General features: G+C 48.4%; 1 protein-coding gene across 1 annotated transcript; it reads left to right on the forward strand.

Moving 5' to 3' along the window:
• The first annotated feature begins 1,642 nt into the window (after positions 1–1,642).
• Positions 1,643–27,575, forward strand: lrfn5a (leucine rich repeat and fibronectin type III domain containing 5a). Its single transcript, XM_048975608.1, has 3 exons — positions 1,643–2,789; positions 21,055–22,462; positions 26,099–27,575. The coding sequence occupies exons 2-3, from the start codon at positions 21,075–21,077 to the stop codon at positions 26,991–26,993; spliced, it is 2,283 nt and encodes a 760-aa protein (XP_048831565.1). The 5' UTR covers positions 1,643–2,789; positions 21,055–21,074; the 3' UTR covers positions 26,994–27,575.

Consider the following 27,575-nt stretch of genomic DNA (forward strand, 5'->3'; position numbering starts at 1 on the left):
CTTGTTCAACGATTAAAGGGAGGCACACCTGTTGTTAACACATGTACACTAGCCTTGCAACAATAATTTGAACATTAGTGAAATAATTAAATATGTGAAGTATGCAAATGGGTCTTTTAGGCAAAGCGGTGACTTTAGGGACGCAGTCTAGCGAGGCTGATGTGGCCCTGGCACGCGATTGGTTAGACCACTGCACCATCGCACTGGCAAAGACCTCGCCCCAACCTCGCTTAATCTCAATAGCTCCTTCAGACGCACACCTCATGATACTAAGGGACAAGACCCATCAGCCCCCCCCCCAACTCCTCTGATCCACACACCCTAGGCTACTGCTTTTAATTGAGATTTACAGTCACTGACAAAACGGTATGTTTCAGTCATCAATCAACTGTATTGCATGTACCTTTATAGGTGTGTAAGAATTTGTGTGTGTGTGTGTGTGTGTGTGGTGGTGATGGGGGGGGGGGGGGGTTAGGTGGGAGTGGTCCCTAATTACAAGACTTCTCAGGCTGGTAGGAGGGGTCACACCACAACTGAAATCCAGCTGGCCTGGGGGGTATTAGTGTTCATGGGGGTGGCTGAAAATATGGTCACTCCCTTCTTCTGGTCTGTAAATAAATCCACACCTAACAGCACACAACCAAGACAACATTACAGAGAATAAGACAACAGCTCCCCCCCCTCACTGGACACATCAATACAAACTGTGCTCTGGACACTGAACAGCTCCGTAATGAAATTGACTGGGTTAATGGCCCGTTTAACGCTTCTGGGTTTATAATAAGCAAGGTGCGCTATAGTCAATAGCTACCGAACAGCCCAAAGCTACAAAAGAGATTCGTATTTCATTATTCCTTGGAATGTACATTTTTTTTCGAGTGAAAAAAAACGCAAAGGTTTGTTTCCACAACAGATACAGGAATACAGATCGGAGATATGCGTACTTCGAGCCCCTATTAAATACCATCATACATAACGGTGCATAAAAATGGACCCCGCATGTGTGACATGTGCAAATAAAACACGAGTATTTGGTATCGAGAGGAATAAACAGACAGGAGGCCCGGCAGAGTCATCGGGCAATGGCGTCAGGGATAAACCAGCTTGTTTTAAAGACATTCAGCAGTGCAGATCCCGCCCTATCAGTAGATGGACAGCTGCCTGCCTCCTAAACACCAGTTACTGAACTGAGTGATGGTTCCAAGGCGACGCGGGGTACCCTGATCTGGACCGGGAAGGAGAGTCAACATACAGCATGGGCTCAACACATATTACTGGGGAATGGTGACCGTCGCTGCCCTAAGCGGTATGGGGGTCTCTGTCGGCATCCTGCGAGACACGGAGCCCGTCCCGGGAACGAATGCGGCACTCAGCTTATTCTTCGGGACGAAATCCGACTGGATTCTGCAAATGCGCTACACCAGGAAAGAGCAAGTTACCACGATGAGAGCACGGCTTAGATAATGTCAACTAATTCCATGAGATCAAACTTATGAAACGCACAAAAGACACAGCTAAATAATATATAAGGGGAAAAACTCCAAACATGTCTTGATTACGTAGCTAAATCAAGACACATCTTCATTTCAGCTGAATAAAGTAGTAGTTTAATGAGAATTAATGCTACAGCAGTTATGGTTCACCATCATTCCATCTGACATGGTTATAGCTGCTTTTCTGTTAAGTTGCACTCGGCAGATCCGCGCACCGGACACCAGCAGCGCTGCGCCTGCGATCCGCCGCACGTCCCCCGCCGTGCGGGTCCACCGTCCTCTCCGGCTGCTTCTGGTTCTTCTTACCTTTTCATTTAGCGAAGCACCACGTTTCTCGCCTTTTAAAGACTAACTATGGGCGCATCTGAGCCAGTCGGGGGAAAGACAGAGAATCTGGAGAGTGAGGGTTAGTGCGGACCAATCCGTGCCTGCGCCTTTTTTCAACTGGGAGCGGAAAAAAAAAATCGCCTCCATCACACAGCCCACTTGCTGTAATGTCTTAGTTTGTTAGGCGACTCGAACGACGTTTAGGATGCATGAGCACAGGACCTCTGGAAAAATGGCTCACCAGGGATAACACGGTGCCGCAGGAGCTTTTTAGGGCACCGGTCTGACTCTGTTTCGGGGACAAGCGCTCTTAGGTAAATCACCAGTCGCCCATCGCGGAGGCGCAGACATTAAACTCCGCGATCTGGGCGTAGGTCGGGTGGGGGGCAGCGCTTCTGTTGAGCCGGCGGACGGCGGGCGGACATTAACGCGGCGTCCCGGCACTCTGTGCATTAACGCGGCGTGGAGACTCCGCCGGGGGGAGCGGGAGGAGGTGCGCCGGCGCGCGGGGCTGTCTGCCCACATTTGATCCCAGCTGCTCTTCTCGGCCACCCGATCGCTCTCACCGCAAAGACGTTTTCGCTCACAGCTTTAATGCGGAAGGAGGCTGACAGCGCAGGCGGCGGTGGAATGGCTCTGTCAACGGCTATCCGGAGGGGAGAGAACGCACCGGCTCCCCGCCAGAGGCTCCTGGAGATCCCCGCCGGAATCTGACTGTCCCTCTTCGACGGCATCCTTGGAATTTTTTTTTATAAAGGGCACCGGCGGATTCATAGGCATTATCTTGCCCCGGTCGGCGGCGTGTCTGGAGCGCAGGGGAGAGAGATGGGAAGTGCGGCATCGCGTCGGCAAAATTTAGTGGGAATTGCAATCAAAGCGGAATTGAAATATGGGGGAATATGACAAGTGAGAAGACAAGAATCCCCGGACCCTTGGTACTCTGAGCAGGGCTGATGTTCCTTCATCAAGGTAAACTTTTGCCATTTCTGTTCCAATTCGGCTATAAAATGCAGTGTGCAGGTGAGTCTTATATTGTCGGACAACGCCGACGTTTGGGACACAGCTGAAAAGGTGGGGGCTGGTTTAGCGCTTGTGGACGTTTGGACGCTGGACGGTGGTTCTTTTTTTAACGGGGGTACCTGCAATAGCATGGGTATGGATGCATGCCTTTTTAAAAGTCGAGAGCTTTGGGCGTTTACGGGAGTGTTGCAGGTACGCTGCAAGGTCAAAACGCATTTACACAAGACCAGGACGTTAAGAAACGGAGCTTCTGGGTCCGTGATTTGGGGTCCACTTGCTGCTAAGATTCCGGGAGTGAAGGAATTAACGTCGGGCGTCACCGGGACTCGGTATCTACGTTGTATTGAGGTTTAACCATCCTGAGACTACTTGTAAGTGTTTTAATGGCCATCCCTAAGGGAGGGGTGGATGGGCATGGAGATAAGGTTGCAGGGTGGTGGAGGTGGTGATGGGGGGGTCATGACAGTCCTCCATCGCCTCTCTTTGCGATTCCCCGCTTCGATCAGATACCGTGTTTATTCCCATTTCGGGTGTTGTGTCAAAGCGGAGGAGAAACGGGAGTCTCGGCTAAATAAAGTAATCTTACAAGGACGGGGACCTGACATCTGTACAGATGATTTCGGCACCATTATCCCCTTACCGCCAAAGCTCAAGTTAAAAGGAGCTCCGGACGGCGATGCCGCTACCTTCCCGGTGCAATCCGACAGAAATTTGTGTGTACGGATTCAGTGTCACAATATCGACTTTTACACCGGTAATTATTTAGACACTGTGCAAGCGATCGGTCGTACCGGAGGTATATAAATAACTCGGATAAAGATAATCATAATAAAACGATGAACGCGAGCTGTCAGTGGAAAGAAGCACAGCCCTCAAACTGACGCACATCAGCCCCCATGGCATCCCACTGAAGCAGCCGTGGTCCAACAGACCCCATTTTCTTATGCTGCGGTCAACCATGGCTTCTCCATACTTTTGTATGCATATATATTTTTTTAATGTCCTGTGTTGTAAAAGCGGCGCAAATTGGGGTGTTAGCCAATTATTATAAATTTCCGGACAGCCGTCCTCACCAGTTTCAGTGAATTTTAAATCAACACTTTCGGTCATGCTATAATTCGAATGGGGAGGGGAAAAGGCAGCCGAGCGCCGAAGCGCCGATACAAGCCGCATGTGTAAAACGCGGGATCTTACATAACAGTGATATTAAAAAGAAAAATGATGATAGTTAAACTGAATTTCGTATTAACCTTTTCAATTAGGCCTATTATTGCGAGACAGCCGACTACTGAATGGTGTGCGCAAGTCATCAAAACCATGAATAGTACATAATAATAATAATGATAATATTTAACATAACAGTGTTGATCATAGTCTAACTCAGAAGGCATGGCACTACAGTAATTGTAATTGAGTAATTGAGTTACTGTATGCCGAATTACCGGCAGGAGATTGGACTGAGCCACGGCTGGGTTACGTTCTGGGACACGCCTCTCAAAGCCGCCGGTGTTTGTATGAACAGGTAAACCACAACCAGTCAAAGTGAATTTCCACAGGCCACATCGAGACGGGATCTTCCGGCTAGACCCGTGTCTTTTAATGGTTTGCTGGACTATTATTCAGCATACGCTCTGCCCTGCGGTTCCGCACGAGCGGCGGGAAGCGACCCCACCGTACATCAGGTCCGGTTCGGTTCAAGGAGACTGAAGTTGCTCTGAGTCGCCCAAAGGGCTCCAGCTGTAACACCGGAACTGCGGGGTCATTTAATTAGCCGAACCGATACGGAAAACAGCAGCTTGCCCTGGATCAGCCCACCCCTGCTTTCTGAGCAGCAAATACCCGGGGCATTTAACTGAGAAAATGGAAGAAAATGGTGGCCCAGTTTGATGTTAGGGAAACAGAACAGCATTTTGAAAGCCTCCTGTGTCTGAAGCAATCTAAAATGGGGCTGGGGCAGGGATCAAAGCATAAGAGAGTTAAACGTCAAGTTATGCATTGGGGGTCATACATGTGGGATGCAGATGTCCTTTGCTCCCATCTCAGTGCTGAGACGGGGGCACATACCAGATGCACACTGAAAGGCCCCAGCACCATCCCTGTCGTACTTCTGCTCGAGTTGCCATGGCAGCAGCGATGTGTCTGGGAGGTGACAGTTGACAGTTCCAGTTGGCAAATATTAACGGGTGCTGACATTTTCACACAGACACACAAGGATCGGATCACCTGTACTTAGACAGTAACTAAATGCAGTGTATTCTGGGTAATGTTCCCTGTGTGTTCATCCTGTAACCTATGCACCGTGATTAAGCAGGTCCTCCTTGATTAGGATGAATACCGGCCATGTGCCTTCAGATTGCCAGGGTGTGGAATACTGCAGTCAGGTGCTTCATTGGCTCATATAGGTTTGTGGCAGCGAGTAGCAGCACGATCACATGCACGCACTGGTGTAAGGGAGAGGTTATATGGGGGGGGGGATATAAATACAGTGCTCTGTTTATTGGGATAAATGAAGCCAAATGAAGGCTGGTTCCCACGCCCCTGCATGGATGGCTTTGCCAGGGACTGTGGCAGGACACAGGTTTACATTAACATTTTATATTTAGCAGATGCTTTCGTCCCAAAAAGCTTCGGATATGAGAATGGGGTCAGTTAGAGTTAAGGGCCGTGCTCAGGTGCCTAATGGTCTAATTATTACTTTGCTGGCTATGGGGACGTGAACCCACAACCTCCGGGGCATGGATATAGATTCCTAACCCACTGAGACACGAGGCTCCTTAAGTTACAGGTTTCAGGACCAGTGACAGCCCCTCCAGGGAGTAGAAATACCACTGATAGGCTTAAGATAGTACTTTCAGCTGTATAGACTGTGATAGGCTGGTCTTAGGACCATGGACAGCATATTTCTGAGGGCGTGAAGATGGTTTGTTTCAGGACCATGGCCAGCACTGTATGAAACCACTAAACTCGTACGCATAGTCAGAACAGGGATTCCAAGCTCCGGTCCTGGTGGGATAGAATCCCACACATTTTGCAGATTTCCCTTCTCAAGCACACCAACTAAACATCGTAATGAGCATTAAGATGTGTATGAGCAGGGAAATCCACAAACCATTCTGTCCCTCCAGGACTGGAATTGGGGAACACTAGTCAAGAGTGACAACCTGGCGTCAGGAAAAGGGGCAGCTCTGCTTGACAGATAATTGGCCCATTTCTGGATTTTGGGGAGACCCCACTTGGGAGCACTGATCTCATACATAACAGTGTGACAAGCTGGCATTGAGACCGTCACAGTACAGTGATGTCACATATCAGCAAGGCTGTTGCAGGACAGACAATACTGAGACTCTCACAGTACAGTGATTACAGAGATAGCAGTGTGACTGTCACAGAACAGTGATGTCACAGAAAGCATTTAGACCATCACAGGGCAGTGAAGGCAGAGACAGCACTAACATTCTCACAGAACAGTGATTTCACAGATAGTACTGAGACTGTCACAGGACAGTGATGGCAGAGATAGTGCTAAGACTCACACAGGATAGTGATGGCAGAGATAGCGCTAAGACTCACACAGGATAGTGAAGGCAGACATAGCGCTAAGACTCACACAGGATAGTGAAGGCAGACATAGCGCTAAGACTCACACAGGATAGTGAGGGCAGACAGCGCTAAGACTCACACAGGATAGTGAAGGCAGACATAACGCTAAGACTCACACAGGATAGTGACGGCAGACATAGCGCTAAGACTCACACAGGATAGTGAAGGCAGATATAACGCTAAGACTCACACAGGATAGTGAAGGCAGACATAGAGCTAAGACTCACACAGGATAGTGATGGCAGAATTAGTGCTAAGACTCACACAGGATAGTGATGGCAGAGATAGCGCTAAGACTCACACAGGATAGTGAAGGCAGACATAGCGCTAAGACTCACACAGGATAGTGAAGGCAGACATAACGCTAAGACTCACACAGGATAGTGATGGCAGACATAGAGCTAAGACTCACACAGGATAGTGATGGCAGAGACAGTGCTAAGACACACAGGATAGTGATGGCAGAGATAGCGCTAAGACTCACACAGGTTAGTGATGGCAGACATAGCGCTAAGACACACAGGATAGTGATGGCAGAGACAGTGCTAAGACTCACATAGGATAGTGATGGCAGAGACAGTGCTAAGACTCACATAGGATAGTGATGGCAGAGACAGTGCTAAGACTCACACAGGATAGTGAAGGCAGACATAGCGCTAAGACTCACATAGGATAGTGATGGCAGAGACAGTGCTAAGACTCACACAGGATAGTGATGGCAGAGACAGTGCTAAGACTCACATAGGATAGCACAGAGACTCATGGGAGAGTGGCGTTACAGATAACACTGAGACTCTATATTGGACAGTGATGTCACAGATAACATTGAAACTGCCCAAAACAGTGATGTCACAGACAGCAGCAAGATGGCTGCCCCTCCCAGAGGCCCCGAGAAACTGACAGGAACGGGCTCGGTGCCGTGTACTAATGGATCACTTTTGTGATGCAGCTGGAGTAGTTTAATTGCTCTATTTTGATCTAGGTTAACGATATACATAAAAGACCGGGGAAGGGAGAAAAGCCTGATGCAACTGCAAAATGACTCCGGATGAAAGGCTGCACTGTCTGCATGGTTACAAACCAGCAACAACCGTATCAGCTGACACACATGCAGAGTGAAAAATCTCCAAAATGGAGCTGTGGGAGAGGGGCAGGTTCAACACCAGGCTCAGTGAGAGAAGAGCAGCTAGAACTCAGTCCCAGCAGCTACCGTCTGCCAATCGGCACAAGCCCCCGCCCTGCCCTGTACGCTGCCGGCTGGAAAAGCCATTTCCCCTTACTGGTTATATTAGCTTTCGGGCAAATGCAGGCAATACTGAAATCAAAGAATTCCAGCCTGTTTGAAGCAGACAAATTCATTTCGACATTCATTATTAGGAAGTTTATCATGCTGCTCAGGCCCGTACTAATTAGCCGTTTGAGAGGCAGAGTTAGCCAATTAGTTAACGACAACCGGCTGTTCTACATGGGATCATAGGGCGACACGCAGGTAAAGCTGCTGACCAAGGCAGCTCAAAGCATAGATATGTGGGCTGCCAAGCCGACAGAGTGGCAAAACGGGAAAATGTGATTACAATTTAGAGGGCTAATGCGAGGCGGTCGGCAGGGGTGCGGTCTGGTCACGTGACGGGCGTCACAGATTATAGATCAGGCAGGTACCATTTTGGCCGTCCTCCAGGAGGAGGACCTCTTGTGTCATGACATGGAAGCAGGTCAGCTTCAGGTGACATCAGAAGATGAAAGCGCCTCAAACAGCAGGAACCATCTTGAAAGCGCGTCACGTCAGGAACGCGGGGACAGCATTAATGGCTGCTCCGTACCCCCTCCAAGTGCCCAATGTGCTCTACACATCAACCCAGTGGCCCTTAATGGGATTAGATTAGATTAGCCTCTCCATAGCTGTGGGGAGGGGCGATGTAAGGGGGGGGGGGGGGGGAGGAGTGTTAACGCAATTCCAAGGGCCCCTGAATGATAGGGGCTCTAAAAATTTGGAAGATAATTGGATTGGTCTGGATTTGGGGCCCAATATGATATCATTCTTTCATGGGGCCCAAAATGTCTAGTGGCGCCCCAGTTACTGCCTGAACAAATATGCAGAATATTTCCATGGGGGAAGGGGGCGCGAACCATTGGATGGGCGGATGATCCATAGCCGCACCCCTGGGAGAAAACGGGCTAATCTTTTTTTGCATCTTTGAGTGATTATTTTTGGGGCACAGTCATGTGGTTCGGCAGGGGCAGGAATGGACCCCCTGCATTCCTGTTTGTCTGACTGTCTGCTGTCTGTCTGTCTGCCTGCCATCTGACCTACAGACCTGAAACCGCGTTGATCACATGGACCCCTTTGCGGTTACTGTACCAGCAATTTGTAGGGTCTCTGGATGCACAAGCCCCTGAAAATGTAAACACGCTTTTACATCTGCCTGCAGAATTCATGAGGCACATAAAAGGGTCACATGTGTCTCAGAGACATGATGGATGTTCAGTTAGGAGCTTTTCATGAGTCTTCTGTGGGCCCTTCCTAGTCAATCAGTATTCAGTGGAGCTTCTGGGTTTTGACCCCATCTCCAATGGAGCGGCGGTGACATCACCACTGACTACTGACGTCACGAAGAAGCTAGACGTCGTCATGTTTTACTGTTGCAAAAGAGCACAGAGATTCTGTGACAAAACCGACCCAGAATAAGAATAATATATTATTTAATACCGAGATATAATTACTCTGCTCTGTTCACAGCTACAAATAAATCCTTATATAACCAAGTTCATGACAAATATATTAATTTGGCCATAAATAAATTAAATGAACTGTAAATGTACCTCTTATCAGCAACTGCCTGTATCCCAGTTAGAGTCACATAACTGTACTGCCATAAAATTTGGCATGAATGGTTTTACAGTGTGGATTTACATCCAACCATCTTATACCTGCATATCCTGCTTAGGGTCAAAGGGTTTATGTGCTTATTCAAGAGCGATTTTGTATGATTTGCTGTCTATTGAGATCTAATGGAATCAATAAGAACAAGGAAGGAGTGAGATGCTTAGAGATGCACCAGAAAGCATGCCGGATAATCCAGACGTCCACATGTAATGCAGGGATCATTTGCATCTGTTTTCTCTGCTATCCAGGCCGGGGATGATAATGGATTTTATTGCATGCTGATTATTGTGTGAAAAATATAAGATTTGCTATGAGACTTAACACGGGATGTTTCTTAGATAAACACTCACGTCTGGTACAGGCTGATAGTTTGGCAGTTTAAGGCCCCGGGCTTGGTTCAGAACTCGTGAAGTTTAGAAGCTCCAGCACTAGGGAGAGCTTTCCATTCCACAGGATGCTATGATGTCATATCTTCAGGAAGCCAATAGACAGCCGCCATTTGAATACACTGCCCCACCTCCATTAGCACCAGCCTTTGTGCTTTTACTGTCCAGTCTGTGGTTGCTGTGGACTTTGGCTCCACAAGTGAATACAGTGTTCCTTATTCTGAGAGGAAGGCCAGCAGGGCTGTTGTGTCCTGTTTGGACTCGGTCCAAGTCACTGACGCAGAGCAGGATGGGAGTTCACTTCTGGAAGACGCCCTCCGTGGGTCCCTCCTCTGAGCCGCGATAAGCTGACAGCGTTGCTACCAGTACTGGCCAGGGGTAGAAGGTCATAGTAAATGCACGCTTAAACCCCTTAATATGATGGTAATCCCTACGTTTACGTAAACTATTAGCATGCCTCCTGTTATGACAATAATTCTTTTTTTTTTTTGCACGCGGAAAACAACGCAAAGTGGGGGTCTTGTCTCCACCTTGGGGGCTGTGAAATCGAATCGAATCTGTGGCTGTCGATCAGGGCAGGTGATTGGAACGTTGGAAGAAGTGTTCATGGCCCGCAGGGCACCATGAATGGGGGGGGGAGAGAGAGTAAGTATGATTCCACGAGGACCCTAAAAAATTTGGAAGGTAATTGGATTGGTCTGGATTGCGGGCTCGATATGATGCCCCCCTGGGTGCCTGCCCACCCAAACTCCCCCCTCAGGACTGATTTGCTGCACGTGCACACACAGTAAAATGTGGATTTTAAACAACCATCCATCCATCCTGCACAATCAGTACATCATGCTGAGGCAGCCTCAACAATAGCATGCTAATTTTTGATCATCTACTGTAAAAAATCCATTTTTTAGACATTAGAGGTTGACAGTGCGTTTCTTTCAAATCAGTGGAACATTAAGGCTATGCACGTATGATGCCTGTGATTATTACTGTATTGTATTTTGATATTTTTTCACAGTCTAAAGGTACAACAGTTGACCCTGATACATCACAGCGGCAAATGCTTGTTAAATCCCACTTTTCAAAATCACTGCAAGTGCTGATAATGAACCTTTACAGGTCAGGATCTAAGGAGTTTTTCTTTTTTTTTTCAAAAAACATACATTTTGAAGACACCAAAGAGCCACGGGCATCAGGCAGGCGTGAAATAGGTCATTATTCCAGAGGTGGCCGCGCATGGACACGGCGTGACGCGCTTTCCCGCTGGCCCGCTAGGCCACGCAGTCGCAGGCATTGCCGCATCAGGAGCTGCTATTAATAGAGCAGCAGCATAAACTTGTTAGGGAGGAAGACACAGGCGTGGCCGGCAAGCAGCAGCGGTGGTAATTAGTAAATATGATAATAATACTACTTAGTCTGATCCACTTACACAGCTGGGTGATTAGTGGTCCCAGTCAGATCAGCACTCCTATCTGCCATGCTAACTGCTAACTAGTGCCCTCTACAGGGCTAGGAGGAGAAAACAGGCTGAACCCAGAGCCAAATACGCCGGCGCGATGAGAGAACGTGCCAGGGACACAGGGGTAGGTTGACCACATAACCCCCCCCCCTTCCATGGATCAGGTCAGTGTTGGCCCCCTTGCCTGCCTGCTGCATCCCTCTGATCATCTCCAAGTCCAAGTTAGCGGACCGCACTCTGCTGAGTCATGTTGCCATGATTCTGGGAGCACACGTCCAATCACAGTGAAGGGGCGGGGTCAAAGGGGTCGTGGGCTGCTGCTCATCATCACTTAGTTCATCACAAAGGACACAGACGTGAGTTTGCAGCCAGGATGTCAACCTCTGCCACCAGCTCAACCTCTGCCTCCTTAAACGGGTGAGATTAATGCACAGCTGAGGAGCCGAGGACAGAAACCAGGGGAGGAATCTAACTTTATTGTAGTTCTTCAGAGCTCTCCATATCACAGCAACACAATGTCATTACTGATGCTAGTGCCAGTGTATCTGATTGGCTCAGAGACCAGGCATAGGGGGTGCGTGGCAATACTAGGCCAACCACCCGATATGGGGTAACTTCTGCTAACTGTAGACCTTTCAGAGAGTTTCAGAGGCAGGAGATCATGCAGCAGTCGCGTAGCGCACAGAGAAGCTCAGGGAGTAACACCCTCCAAATTACTGTGTGCTACAGAGACACCCCACAGCGGCCAGCCAGGCCCTGCTCCTTGCTGACACTGCGCACCTCCAGCCAATATCAAGCCCCGCACTGTCTCCTGCTGCGTGTCCGAGCCGCATTCAGAGATCCTCACGTACGGAGGAGCCCGGTGACCCCCGAGGCTGATGGGCCCGAGCGAATAAGACAGCAGGCTCCGGGGACATTCTGACACGTCCATTCCTGCTCCCGTGTGGGTTGTTTGGCTGACCTTCCGTGGAGGGTAATCGGCCGGGAGCGGTGAGGCTCTGACCGGCTGTTCCCGGAGCCCTGCTGCCATTGTGTTTACAGTTTTCACCACGGCGGGTGTCTGCTGCCCACCGACGCTCACGGGGCTCCGAGCTCAGAGGTTAGGGGAGGTGCAAGGAGGCCACAGCAACCAACAGACAGGAAAAAGATGGAGATGAGCAGACTGGAAGCAGAGCCAGCAAGAGGACAGCCCATACATCGCACTCCCAGCCTAATGCCCAGGTTCAGTGCACAATCAGTTTTCACATTTAATTTATTTAATGGACACTTTTCTTCTGTGTGGCACACATTTTTGAGAAGGCAGCATCAGACAATTCCTGGAGCGATTGGGGCTTAAGAGACAGGCTTAGTAGCCTGATGATGAAGTCACTCTGCTGACCCTGGGATTCAAACCAGTGACCTTCCAATCACAGGCAGCGCACAAACTTACTGAGGCGCACACCACCACCGGAGATGGGGTCAGAACCCAGACGTGTGATCGACCTGCCGTCACGCTATTGGGGGAGCTTTGATGGACGTATAATGGGATGTAGGGGGCCGCCATTTGGGGACACGGAAACATCGCAGGAGGAATTAAAACCTGGCCCTACATTCCGCATCCATTTATGCATCTCAATATATCAAAACGGACATGCGTCATACATCACCGCTGACCAGCAGCCACTGGAAAACAGTCACGCGATTAATCATAAGCGTCATTCCCAGGAGCTCGAGGCGTGCACCCTGATTTAATATTCCGTGAGAACTCGGAATTAAAGTGCTCTCTTGCGGATCGATAAAACTTATGAATCTCGTCAAGCTGTTGTTTGACTCCTGTTTACCTTTCCGTCAGACTAATGAGGCAACATCCATTATTAAAAAAGAGCACAGGACACCTGAAAGCCTCCTCTCGTCTCACCATTTCCCTGCGTCTGTATGACACGACTGTCTGGCTGCATTTTAAAATGCGACAGTAGTCGATTCCGTCGCGGCTTCGTAGCGCTCTGCGGAAACACAGGTGTAACGTGCGGCGAATCCATTGCCCCGCGATGAGACCTGCAGGGCTGGATCTACCTCTTTGACACCTTAGGCCAAACTTGGCGCACCCCCTGCACCAAGAAAATTGTTGTGCATTTCGCAGAATTCTGGGGCCCTAGGCTGATTCTGCCTACAGCTAGAGCTGGCCATATTTCTGCCTGCACATAAACGTTTAAATTTGATGTGTATGGATTTATATTTTTATTATGATGAATTTTGTGTAAATATTCTTATTTATAAATTATATATGAGAATTATTTTTTTATTTCATGAATTTGTCTGTCCCTCCTGTGCTGTTGGGCCCCAGGCAGCTACCGAGGTTGCCTATGCCTGCATCCGGTCCTGGAGGTCCGGCCCGCTGTACTTGGCTCCTGCTCACCCTGGGTGACAGTGAGTTCACGATTTTGACCCGCTCGTTTCTGCACAATTTTCTCACGTTCCCTCCACAAAATTTGCTTTCTTAAAGGAGCATAACGCATTTATATTTTATTTAGTTGTTAGACTAAAATGAATAATATATCTGACTGGCATGCAGGCCGGCGATGGGGCGTCATTTAAACTGATGGTCCATTAAAGGTTCGTATCAATCTGTAAACGGCAAATCGATAGAGGCATCCGAGGGGGCAGCCACAGCTCGGTAAGACGATAAGTTCAGAGTGCGGTGAGTGCAGAACGAGGGGGAAACAGGAAGAGAGATACTGTGTAATCTTAAAGGGAGATCTGCTGGCGGGGCTGTCTGGGAGAGATGGCCAATCAGCACCGCCCGGGCACCCCCTGCTGCCCAATCGGGGCAAGGCATCCCCATCAAATTTTTAGGGAGGCCAAAACTATTCTTGGTGAGTGAGCCCCTTCTAGTTCACAGTTTCTCCCTCTGGAGAGTCTAGTAGTCCACGTCTGCTGGAATATGCTTGTCCGTTTCTGCCTATAATGTGGGCTCTGCCCCCGTACTATGTGGTTCTGTGGGTGAGAGAGGATCTTGGAGCAGTACTGTTACTCTAACCAGTCCTGTATGGCAAGTACATTCCTTAAGACGTGTTGGACACTCCATCGAGGTTGGAGGGAAAGACAAGGGGGCATGTTCCACCCCTACTTTCACCAGCTTTCTCCAGTCTCCGGGGCCCAGATTTCCCCACTACTCACACCACAAATCAGCATCTCCCATCACCCAGCAAGGACCCCGAACCTGACACAGGACCTCGTGGTTGCTCAGAGCCACACGTAAAGACGTAAAGAGAAGGTTTCACTTGGTAAATTATTTATTTACGTCTGGTTTTTTGATGTAGAACCTTTGGTGCGCATACCAGCGTATTAATAATTCAGTGCTGCAGACTCACGCATGTTCAGCCACGTGAAGTGTAGCGTTGAGGCGTCCTCCCGCTTCTGCGGCCTCTCCATCGTCTGCTCACCTTCATCAGTATTCTTAGCGCTGGAGGGACATCATTACCCATGGCAACCGCGGCACCATGTGACCTGTGCATATTTATACAGCTAGGTGTGTTGCAGCTGCGATTCAAATGGAGCGCAGGACGAGTGACAGGGGTGTGAGCGTGCGGCGGGCTGTTGACAAGACGTCCTCCTTCAGCTGCAGACCCCCCCACCACCACCATCACCACCACGGATTTTTCCAGAAGGATTCTGCAGACAGTAGTCTGAGAAGACAGGCAGACATTTCACTTAAATGGTCTCTATCGAAAATGTATCTGATGTTCCATAATGGGGGGTGGGGGGTTGGGATCTCGGGGGCTGCTTTCAGTGTGGCTCAGATGCCTCTGCCCGTAGTAAGGAGGGACCTTGAGGGCAAACCACAGACTTTCCATCAAAGAATCATCACAAACCTTGTCTCTGACAGAGCAGGGAAAACCATCTGGCTACACGTGAGGTCATCACCATGTGCTGTGACACTAAGGGGAATGAGGTCATCACTGTGTGCCTCAGCACTGGGCCGAGACACTATGGGGAATGAGGTCATAACCATGTGCTTCAAGACTGACCCTCAAAACTACAGAAAATTAGGTTATCAACATGCACCATTCCTTGCTGTTTATGCGCCATCACTACTCCCATGAGCCTTTATTAATAATAAGCTCCATCCCAAGGCCTTTGGATGTTATAATTCATATCCAGATCCTCGTGGGAGCGATTAAGCAGCTATTTACGGTGTTTGCTCCTTCCCCTGCCTATGGCACTCTTTAGGGTTCCGGCGCCGGTGTGTGAGGTCATCAGCCCGTGCCTGGCATTTGTCATCCCGGTGGCAGACAGGCTGAAACCGGGCAGACGGTGGAATCCGACGTGGCACAAATGCGGCGACTTTTTCCGACGCGTGGCAGGGAGCCGTCTCCCCTGACTATAGGAGTGCAACCCACTCCATGTTAGTCAGCCGTGTGGAGCCATACCGCCCTCCATCACTGCATATGGCCCTGGCTTCTCTGTGCCTCCCGACTGCCAGCACAGTCCCTGGGTTATGCAGCCCCCCTCCCCCACCACAGGCAACAGCGAGCTGACGGGTCTGGTGTGTGGGGGGTGTAAGTGTAACAGGGTATAGAGCTTTGTTATAAATAATGACAGAAAACTCAGCATTGTCACTTAAGATAGAGTGACATCTGGGGGCACATCAATCTTCTAAGAAAGCGTATGAAAAGCCAATAACAGGTCCTAACTATCCAATCAGAGGGCAGGAGTTATACTGCTAAGAATGTCAGACAATAGGCCTGACCATCCAATCAGGAGACAGGAGTTATACTGCTAACAAAGTCAGACAACAGACTTAACCATCCAATCATAGGACAGGAGTTATACTGCTAAGAATGTCAGACAACGGCCATCCAATCAGGAGACAGGAGTTATACTGCTAAGAAAGTCAGACAACAGACCTAACCATCCAATCATAGCACAGGAGTTATCCTGCTAAGAACGTCAGACAACAGGTCTAACTATCAAATCAGGAGACAGGAGTTATACTGCTAAGAAAGGTAGATGCAGAGGCTAACTGTTCAATTAGGGACTGGGAGTTACAGTATACTGGTAGGAGAGGCAGAGGGGCAAATGCAGGTTCTAACTGCGCAATCGGGAGGCAGGAGTCACATGGTTCACTCTGTCACTGCTTTCCAGCCATTTAATGGCATGAAACTTGATGAGGGACTGGGCTGCACTTAGCTTACAGCCCCAAACTATGTGGCTCTTTGGTTTTGAATAAGAGGCAGCAGAAAGCATCTGTTTGCTTCAGAGTTTCTAATTATAGTTTAAAAGATTTCCTAAGAGCCATTGTTTGGCCGTGGAGAGTGAGGCTTTTAAGACCCAGCATTGTCTCAAGTGAGCATTTCCCGCATATGACTAGCGATGTACTCTAGAGCTCCCCCTATCTGTGGACCCCCCCTGCCATACACACACACACACACACACACACAATGTGCCTGGAGATTTTGTCCCTCCGTAAGACGCTGATTTCTGGAAAACGCCGTGGAACAAAACCACCCACTTGGAATGGGAAATGCCATTTTATCCCACTTGTTACCAGATCAACCTCGATTGGCCCCATATAGGAAAGAGACTTATGGGTTTTCTTAATATTAAGTTATTGCGTTTGGGTGTTTCTGTGGGCTTGGATCATCCCAGTAAGACAGCACAGTAATGAAGCAGACCTCCTCCCAGAGAAACAGAGGGTCTTTATACTCCCCTGATCCAAAGTGCTGCCGTCGTCTCCCCGTCTGATTTCAATATCCAAGCACCATTAGATAGACCTTGAGTAGATTCCCTGATGCGAACACGAAACAGCCATCGATCACGATTCATCACCATTCCTTTTCCCTCCGTCTTCTAATTTTTACAGTCTGAGTCTCTCCACATAAACAGACAGGTTTAAAGATCGCATAGGCTGCTGTTCACTGCTACTTGCAGCAAGATAAATTCTAAAGGCTGGCTATTTGTGCCTTTGGCCCTGTGTGGAAGCACCTGCCACTCAGGAGAGCTGGATAGAGACTGAGCACGGCCCTCCTTTGCAAGTGAGGTGTGTTTAGACTTTTTACAGGGGTGGAATAAGGGCAGCAGATCACATTGTGCTTTAGTTGGACCCATTGGGGGGGTCCTGCTGTTTTACCCTTGAATTTAAATCATCCAATGAAACCTCCAGTTGAATGCATGTTCCCGCTTCTCCCTGTCTCCTTTCAGCTCCACCCTCCAGGGGCATGATGTAAGATTGGGTGTAGCTGACGCATCGTAAGGATTGATAGCGGCGTTTTTGGAGTTAATGGAAGTTTAAAAGATTCATGAACCGTGCGTGTTCAAAAATAAAAATAGAACGAAAAAGCAAAAGAGGCAGGACTCAACCGCACAGGTCCACCCCACATCACCACCCGAAATTTCACAGAGTCATTCTCAAACCAAATCAGTTTGCTGTCACATGCTGTTGTCAACGCAGGTGCGCTGAAGTGCTATGGGCAGGCAGAATGTTGGCACAAGTGCGATAAGGACAAAGGCAGTTGCGATTGTGCCTATTGAGATGCCTGCTCTCACAATCCTAGTTATATTCATGGGTGCCCTCCATGCCACCTTGTAATGAAAGCCGAGCCTGCTAACGAGGTATAATTTCAAGTTAGGTAAACGGACGCGCAGAGCCTCAGAACTTAGGGGACACATTACATCTGCGATTATTATCCGGCACTCCAGTTTAATTACAGAGTCAGATACCGTACTTTTTTAACTTGCATTTGACTAACAAAGAAAACACTGTTGGTGCAAATTGCTATTTAAAGCTCTGAAGATGTATAATTAACTCTGAAGTAAAACAAATACCGCAAGTGTCTTGTGTTTCGCTCTACATTCATGTGAAGAGTGCCTTACAGTGAATCACAAAAAACGTTCTCGCGTCACACGGCCTGCTGTCTTTGCCACGTTCGCCTTCGTTAAGAGCAGAGAGAGCAGTAATGGCAAAACCTTCAATTTATTCCGAGACTGCTGGCAGAAACGACACATTCACTGGACACATCCATGCAAGTAAAATTCCAGGAGGTCTACAGATACCTGGCTGTACCCATTGACTGGTCACCTGTTAACAGCCCACATGGGGGCCATTTTCATATTCTGTCGACATAAGCAGGCTGGATGGGAAAACTGATTTGAAATACCTGCGAGATGTTACATCTTACTAATTTGAATTCAAGTATGTTTCCTTGTCTCCTTACTCGTTTTCCCATTGAGTTTTCTGAGTAAACCCAGCTGCCTTCACCGGAAAACAAACACAAACAGCTTATCCTCCCCTGTATTTCACGCATGGTCGACCTCAACATATTCAGTAAAATCCAACACTGCTGCTTTTGAGCTTTCTGACACACGAAATATCTAAAATCACCAGAATTCATGGTAACGCAACCAGGGCATATGTACCTATCGGCTTTCCAATAAACATCTCAGTGTTACACTCCCGAGGAGACTCATTTTCACATGTCTGTCATGTGGATTTACTGAAAAGGCTACGCGGATGGTCTAATATATCTAGGCTGCACTGCACCGACATCTTCACTAGATTTGAGCAGTCTGGGCCACTGTAAACATATCATGTAGCCGAGGCCCTTAGCATGTAGCTCGTAGCCTTTACAACAGCGTCATTTGAGGGGGATGATGAATATCTTGGCTGAGACTCATAAGCAATGGCAAAGCCAAAGCCTTTAATGTCATAAATTTCAGAGCGAGTGCTCTGACACAAGGGAAAAACGGGGAGAATGAGCCTGATACTCAGACAAGCATGTTTAATATTCCAATGAAGCCCTTGTATTAAAGCACACAACCATCTAGTATACAAGCCATTATAATCTCATCTTTCACTGGACCATTATGTTTCACTTCACATAAACAGCAGCGTAGCCCGGAAACGAGGGAAAAAAACAAAAATCAATGGTGAAGAATTACGAGCAGGTAATGGACGTCCACTCCGCAGCTCTGTGGCTGGTGGCCATGTGGAGATGTCCATTCCACCACGTGACTGTGAATGTTCCTACAAGCATCAGAGGCTCGTTTTAGAATCGAGCCAGAGCCCTGTCATGTAGGCTCTGAATTCACTGACTTCTGAGAGGTGAACATCTTTACATTGTCTTATAAAATGAAAACCGAAGGAACCCTACCAGATTGGACTAGATGGACAGGAGACAAGCCTAAACTAACGCGAAACGTCTCAGAAGACATTGTGTAAATGTGTTCTAGTATTAGGGATCTTTGTCCACGCTCCTTGCAGATGTTCTTCCTGTCAATAGAGATGTCACACTCTGTGTCAAGCGGTAGGCAGCGTGGCTGTATTTATCTCTGTTGATTCCTATGGCAGACATGATAAGCAGATGTGGCTTCCTGATGATTAGTAGCAGAGTGCTAAGTCCACTTGTACGGAGACCTGGGCGAGGAGAGAGGATGCTGAAGGAACTTGCTTCCATGTCTTCTGGGCCCACATTATGTCTGAAATCTGACTTGTGGGGCCCGACACGTTGTTTTGCTTGAGATGATCCCCACACCATGAAAGGTACACGAGACAGCAACTGTCTTGTTACATCTTATCTATAATTTTTCATAATTGTATTTTCGTCTTATCATGGAACTCCCAAATAAAGAGACAGACCATATTATTGTTTTCAGAATTTAAATGTAAGAAGAGGAAAGCATAAATGTCAATTCAAAAACACTCTGCCCAGGACAGAAATTCTATGATATTATACATGGGAGTCATGCTTATTGCACCAACATAGTTATGTATGGTAAGTGTATTACACGTTAGGATTAACACCAAGACGCATGCGTGCAAAAGTACAGCTCTGGACAGAATGAAGGAAAGAGTTTAACAAAGAAGGAAATTACCATATACAGTCATGAGTCATGTCTTACAAAGAAGACTCCTCATGCATTACATTGCTGATTACTTATCCCATATCACTGCATTTTCATTTATTAATTCATGTCTGACTCGGGCTGTTGTGATGGTATATTAAGAAGAGTAAATGATGAGCTGCTCCTCTGTACCATCTCTGTGACGCCAGTACTGTCATAGAATAAGTCTATTGTTCAGAAGCATAACATGGACTTCATGAATCTGGGAACATTCCAGCTTTATGATTGAAATGAATGAAAGGGGAGAGGCCAGCTATTTAGAGGCTTGAAAAAGTATGAGTCAAAGCCGCCAGCAGAAATCATCTTAGAACTATACAGGAATGAATGAACCAATTCAATTCGTTCAAGGAACCAATATATGTCTAACAAATGGGAAAACTATTGGGGAGAGTGTCCTTTTCCAAGAGGGGACTGTGCAGTCCGTAGATTCCGACAGCTTGCGTGTGGTGGGAAGGAATACAGTGTCCGTATCAGGGAAAGGTGGGCAGGTCTTGTGATGTGGTGCCGGAGCAGCCAGGCGTGACTCTCAGTGACCGACAAGTTGGACTCAAATTAGATGCACAGACAAGCTGTCAGAAGGCCTGCCAGCCAGCCGAGGCTGAATCGTAAATCAGGCGAGCTCAGCGTCAGAGTTCCTGGAAGGGCTGCTGTTGTCGTACGGCCTTTTCTCTCTAGAGCACACAGTGATTTCTTTTGTTAATTTCTGACAGATTTTTTAAGATGAGAATTTTTTTTTTAGGAATGAGCCATGTTTTCAGTATACTGTACTCTATCTCCATTTTGATCCTGCTGGACCACAGAATACGGTTATCTACAAGCAGTGGAATTCCCGAATAGAAGAAAATACAGAGGCACAGACGCTAATTAGCACATAGTTAAATGATCGATTACTTGGTGACGTTACAGGATTGACCACAACTTGTCAAATGATTATGCACAGTTCTGCATTGTTAATAAAACAAAGAAGCCTTCACAATATGTGACCTTCCTCTTTATTTTGTCTTGCAGGTGTTTGAACCTGACTTACAATGGAAAACCTGCTGATCTATCTGTTGGTTATCAGCATGGCAGTTAAAGCCCAGATTTGTCCGAAGCGTTGCGTCTGTCAGATATTGTCCCCCAACCTTGCGACCCTCTGTGCCAAAAAAGGGCTACTCTTTGTCCCCCCAAACATCGACCGGCACACTGTGGAGCTACGGCTGGCCGATAACTTCGTCACTAGCGTGAAGCGAAAGGACTTTGCCAACATGACCAGGCTTGTAGACCTTACCCTTTCCAGGAACACGATAAGCTTCATTACACCTCACGCTTTTACAGACCTGGAGAATCTGCGCGCCTTGCACCTCAACAGCAACCGTCTGACACGGATATCCAACGATACCTTCAGCGGCATGTCCAAGCTGCACCACCTGATCCTGAACAACAACCAGCTCACCAACATCCACCTGGGGGCCTTCAATGACCTGCTGGCTCTAGAGGAGCTGGACTTATCCTACAACAATCTGGAGACGGTACCGTGGGAGGCCATTCAGAGGATGATCAGCTTGCACACTCTCAGTTTGGACCACAATATGATTGACTTCATCCCAGAGGGCACCTTCTCCCTCATGCAGAAGCTCAACCGCCTGGATGTGACCTCCAACAAACTCCAAAAGCTGCCACCAGACCCACTCTTCCAGAGAGCTCAGGTTCTGGCCACCGCAGGGATTATCAGCCCCACCTCCTTCGCGTTAAGCTTCGGGGGAAACCCTCTGCACTGCAACTGCGAGCTGCTCTGGCTGCGGCGACTTAGCCGAGACGATGACCTAGAGACCTGCGCCACGCCCTCCCACCTGTCCGGACGCTACTTCTGGTCCATCCCCGAAGAGGAGTTCCTCTGTGAGCCACCCCTCATCACGAGGTATTCCCACGAGATGCGGGTACTTGAGGGCCAGCGAACCACCCTACGGTGTAAGGCCCGGGGTGACCCTGAGCCTATCATCCACTGGATCTCACCAGAGGGAAAGTTGGTCTCCAACTCGACAAGGACTGTGGTGTACTCCAATGGCACACTGGACATCCTGATCAGCACGGTCAAGGATTCAGGCTCATTCACCTGCATCTCCTCCAACCCTGCTGGCGAGGCCCACCAGACCGTGGACCTCGTCATTATCAAGCTGCCTCACATCACCAACAGCACCAATAACATCCAGGAGCCTGACCCTGGCTCCTCTGACATCTCCACCTCTACCAAAGGCGGTGCCAACGGCAGCAACCACACAGCTGAGACCAAGACCAGCCCGGATAAGCGGGTCGTCATAGCCGAGGTGACAGCCTCTACGGCCCTCGTCAAGTTCAACTTCCAGAGGAATATTCCAGGTATCCGGATGTTCCAGATCCAGTACAATGGCACCTATGATGATTCCCTCGTTTACAGGTAAGCAACATTACCATTTCCCCACAAATTCGTAAGTGATTTTCTTCTTAAAAGTTTCTACTGTCAGAAGCACTAAATCGAAGGATTACGTGGATGGATGTACTTTTGATACTTCTCTGCTCTTATCTACAGATAAACACCCATCAGGTAAACATTAAGAAAGCAGAACACTTTCTCTTAAGCTTACAGATGCTGTACTCCATGATGCACTGCGCACTTTCAAAGAGCTACAATGGGAAGGTTACTATTCCAGCAATAAAAACACTCCTGAATTAGCGCAGCACCACAAAGTGACACTAATGTCCATCTGCGAGCAGTCAGCTGTGCGCGTTTTATGCTGCTGGCTCCGCAATGAATGGAATCCAGCCAAAAAAAAAAAATCACTGATTCCATGGTGTTACAAGATATTTTTAAATGGCCCTTAATCCATCACTCCTACCTGGCACAAACATATGGCTCGAAACATAATCCTGAGTCCAATTCATTTTTATCGTTTTATTTTCACCATCATAAAGTGAGTCTCCTGAGTTATGCAGCTCAGATCAAGGTCCCGGATGAGTATGGCCTGATTAGCCTCATGCTATACAAGGCATTATAATGCTCTAATCAAGCAAGAAAGATACTGGCTAGTAATAATGAAACAATGCAATGGGTGCAGCACAATAAAACATGTAAACTACCAGCAACTAGCCTGTAGGAGGTGCTGATGCAGTAGCCTGTCAAGGTGAGCATTTTGTTTACCAACGGCGGAATAATCTAGGGTTAGGGAAAGGGTTAGGGTTAGGGAAAGGGTTAGGGTTAGGGAAAGGGTTAGGGTTAGGGAAAAGGTTAGGGAAAGGGTTACGGTTAGCATAGGGTTAGCATAGGGTTGGCATGGCATACAGAGGAGACAATCGTAGTGGCACCTCCTTCAAAGGCTGACCCCTTTACAAAAGGCTGCCAGAACAAGCGAAACAAACCGTATAGCCATAGGAGACGATCTTGAGAAGCGGGGAAAATATTCACACAGATGTCCTCATTTTTAAATTTTTTTAACCCATGCATTAAGAAAGGGGTAGCCATCAGTCAGCAAATTCACATATGCAGGGATACGTAATGCTTTATTATTATTTGTTTTAGCTGATGGTTTTACCAAAAGCAACATACAAAGGAAGAAACCGGGTCAGACAGTCCCTGGCGCATTTGGGAGTTCAGGGACTTGTTCGGGAGCCCAATGGTGCCATCACTCTGCCCACCCTGGGATTTGGACTGGTGACTCTGCATCAGAGGCACAGCATCCTGACCCTCCGAGCTGCACACTGCCCCCAATCGTTTATCAGTCCGACATGCACAGAATCAACTCCCTGTTTTTTGGCCTGTTAAAAGTGTGTGTGAATTAGGATGCTGGTGAGAACAATCATCTTCATTACAATGAACCTGAATCTTATTTACCATGATCAGTTGTTAACATAAGAAAAAGACCGGCAATCGAAGATTATTAAATCAAAGGTTTTTAAAACAGGCAGTCGAACAAGTGCGTAGCCCCTGAAGGACACTTGGTAACAGCCTGTACCGGTTAAAATGCTAAATGTTTATAAATAATGCACATGACAAATGACTCCCTTTGTCGATGTATCACAGTTCATGCGGCAGCGTCTGCCTGGGCATGACAGGCTGGGCGGTTATTGTGACAGGATGAGCCCCTGGCCTTGAGCGGCTGGAAACCACGGGGAAATGAAATCCATTTCTCAGGCTCTGATGAGGGAACGTCTGGTCTTAAAATGTGTCATAGTTCACCTTCTCCTCCTTACCAGAGGAGAGAGATGTACTGGTGGGAGAAGCATTACTATGGAGATGGGGGTGGGGGGGGGTGCGGGGGCTACAGTGAACAGAAACTGCTTATAAGGCTAATAAATTATTATCGCAAAAGAGGAAACGCTATGCACATTAGCGATCATGCCCATTGGGGCTGCCGGGGCTCCGCCCCCTTTTCATGTGAAAGTAATGAGGGCTAAAAATCACAGACAGCTAAGACCTTAAGAGGCCTCCTCAGCCGAGAAACCTTGCAGTTGGGTGCTTGGCCTTAGTTGAATCCGAGTGATTGGCGTATCGTTTAGCCGGGTGTAGATCTATCGTTAGGCACCATCATTAGACGGCATAACTGTACTGTTCAGGATGGGAGAGGCTGCTGGGCGACCTCGGATGACACTGGCGCGCTACCTCATAGGGAGGCAACCTCACTGTGGTGGGAAGCAACCGACAATGTCCCACCAGCAGGGGGTGGCAGAGGGCACATACAGTGGTGCAGCAGGGGTGTCGCCGCATGATTGTCGGCTGACGTGTCCTCTCTTATAAACCCTCAACAGCGTGCATGATTCCTCCGTGGTTCCCGCATGCAAGGCAGAGAGCTGGATACTCGGCACCACTGCTCATTACACGTCTTTAGTCACTGGGGTCAGCCAGGTCATTTTCTAAGTGGAAAGATATTTTTCCCACGTTTGAACAAAGGGCAACTCTGACCAGCTGACAGAAAGAGCAAAATGAGCGCATGAATCATGGGAACAGGCCGAACCGTCAGTAACATGGCAGTTCAAACAAATACATAACACAAATATACAAGAGGGACACACCATGCATGTACTATTACACATATAATGCAAACACCATATATGTACTGTTGCACATACTGTATAGCACACATGTATGTACTATTAGATATGTAGCACACATGTAGGCTAGTTAAACTCTACACACCCAAATGGGCAGGATGATGTGCAGATCATAACCCAGCAAAGTTAGCCTCAGCTCCTCCTCCTCTATCCTTCAGAGCTACCGAAAGGCTGTGCAGTGGTACCTCACTGTTGTGAAAATATTCATAGCATTTTAACGCTGGGAAGAAAGGAGAATGTGGTGCCACAACTGAACAAATCTGGTAAAACAGACAAATTAAACGATGATAGTTTATACCTCAGTAGATACCTCAGTAAGCCAAGTTTCAGGAGCTGGTCTTGAAGGGATCAGAGCAGATTTCAGATCTGTCACCTTCTGATGCTGTGATGCCGTTCTTCCAGATAGCGAGCAGCTCATGGCCTCCCCCCAGTTTTCGTTTGTAGCCCCCCCTCTTTAAATTCTGCACTCCTTCTTTGCAGAATAATCTGGAATCATGGGGTTCAGGTAGCTGTCTTGTGAGGAAGATGCTTTTTGGGCTCCTTCTGGAGCGTGCTGGTCATTCTCCTCTCCAGGGGTGAGAGAGCGAGTGGGTGGCAGTGTGGTGGGACATGGTAAGAGGCAGACCGTGCCACAGGGGTTTCAGAGGGCCGGACCCCTGACGGAGCTCCGCCTATTTCCACACAGGTGGAGAAGAACCACAGCGAGAGGCTGCCTAAGGCACCCGTAAAGTCCTTATAAGGTCGGCTGATAAACAGCTATACAAACTGCCATTGGTCGGTTACAGAATGCCAGAGCTGTTAGGGAATCACATTCGGCTTTGTGGGGCACAGAAGAGCAATCTGGGACTGTTAACCACAGGTGCTGAACAGCCCCCCTTCCTGTGTCAGACCCCTGCTACTGACAACTCACACATAACAAAGAGAGCTTGAGAGGGTCGGCATCTCTGTCCTGGATGCTGATGTTCAGCCTCTTTCTTCTTCCTTGCAGGATGATCCCTCCTACCAGCAAGAACTTCCTGGTGAACAACCTGGCAGCAGGCACTCAGTATGACCTGTGCGTGCTGGCCATCTATGACGACGTGGTAACATCGCTGACAGCCACTCGGGTAGTGGGCTGCGTCCAGTTCACCACCGAGTCCGAGTATCTCCGCTGCCACTTCATGCAGTCGCAGTTCTTGGGCGGCACCATGATCATCATCATCGGCGGCATCATCGTGGCCTCCGTGCTGGTCTTCATCATCATACTTATGATTCGCTACAAGGTGTGCAACAACGGCGAGGCCGCCAAGGGCGCCATGGTGACCAACGTGCACTCCCAGACCAACGGGTCCCAGGGATGCTCCGCAACGCCCTCCTCGTCCAAGCAGGCCCTGGCCCATGAGGATGACGTGTGCCACAAGGGGGCGCCGGGGCCACCAGACACGCTGACGCATTCCTTCGAGACTTCTCAGCCGGAAAGTGCCGCAGCCAGTCAAGGTAGGACGCCCGGACTGTCGGGGTCTTCGATGCCGAAGCGCCAAGCTGCGGCGGAGTCCTTGACCGACGCCGAGCTGCAGAACACAAACCGGAATAATTCCACGGCTTTGCAGCAGTTGACGGCCCTGCCCGTGGCCCGCATCAAGGACACGCCGGTCTTCAGAAGGGCGCACTCCAAGGGCTCTCCCAAGTACCTGACTCTGCCAGCAGAGGGAGCCCGGGCCAAACGCAGATACTCCCTAAATGAGGACTTGTCCAAATATCACTGCTACATCGGCTCTCAGAAGTTGGGAGGCATGTGGTACAAGCGGAGTCTGTCCATGAACGGGATGCTCATTCCGCTGGAGGGGCAGGATGTCGGGAAGGGTTTTTCCAGCTCCGAGTGGATACTGGAAAGCACTGTGTGACTATTCACTGCCTCCACTGGATCTATCCCCCATTTTGTTTCCGTTCTGTCCCAGGGAGCTGCCAGGGAGACGGGGGCCTGCCTCAGTGTGGGCCAGGATGTGGATGAATACCTTCAGCCTCCTGTGGAAAGCGGTCTCCCTGTGTAATAGCGCGGATGTCACACGGCGATGCCATCATTTCACGACAAAAAAACCAAGCAAGAGAGGAAATGGACCCAGTCGCTTGGACTACAGTAAGCTCATTTGGTCAGTTTAGTCAATCTGGTGCCTTCATTTGGCACCTCCGGACAGCCAAGCCCTCTGCCGGGGGTGTGGGATCTGGCATAATTACACACAAAGCGTTCTTACTGAGGAAATGCCCTTTTCCTGCATATATACAGACAAAGAATCAAAAAACGTGAAAAAAAAACTCTAAGACTTGATACTGGACCTCGTATAAAATTGATATTTTTTAAAGGAAAATTCAAGCCTTCTTTTCAATGACATTGGAATTGCCTTTTCTTTTAAGGCGGCGTAAAAAAAAAAAAAGCTGTACAGGAAGACAACATCTGCTGTGTTGTTATGTTGTGTAAAATAAAACAT

The sequence above is a fragment of the Brienomyrus brachyistius genome, chromosome 14, assembly GCF_023856365.1.
Source record: "Brienomyrus brachyistius isolate T26 chromosome 14, BBRACH_0.4, whole genome shotgun sequence".
NCBI classification, from domain to species: Eukaryota; Metazoa; Chordata; class Actinopteri; order Osteoglossiformes; family Mormyridae; genus Brienomyrus; species Brienomyrus brachyistius.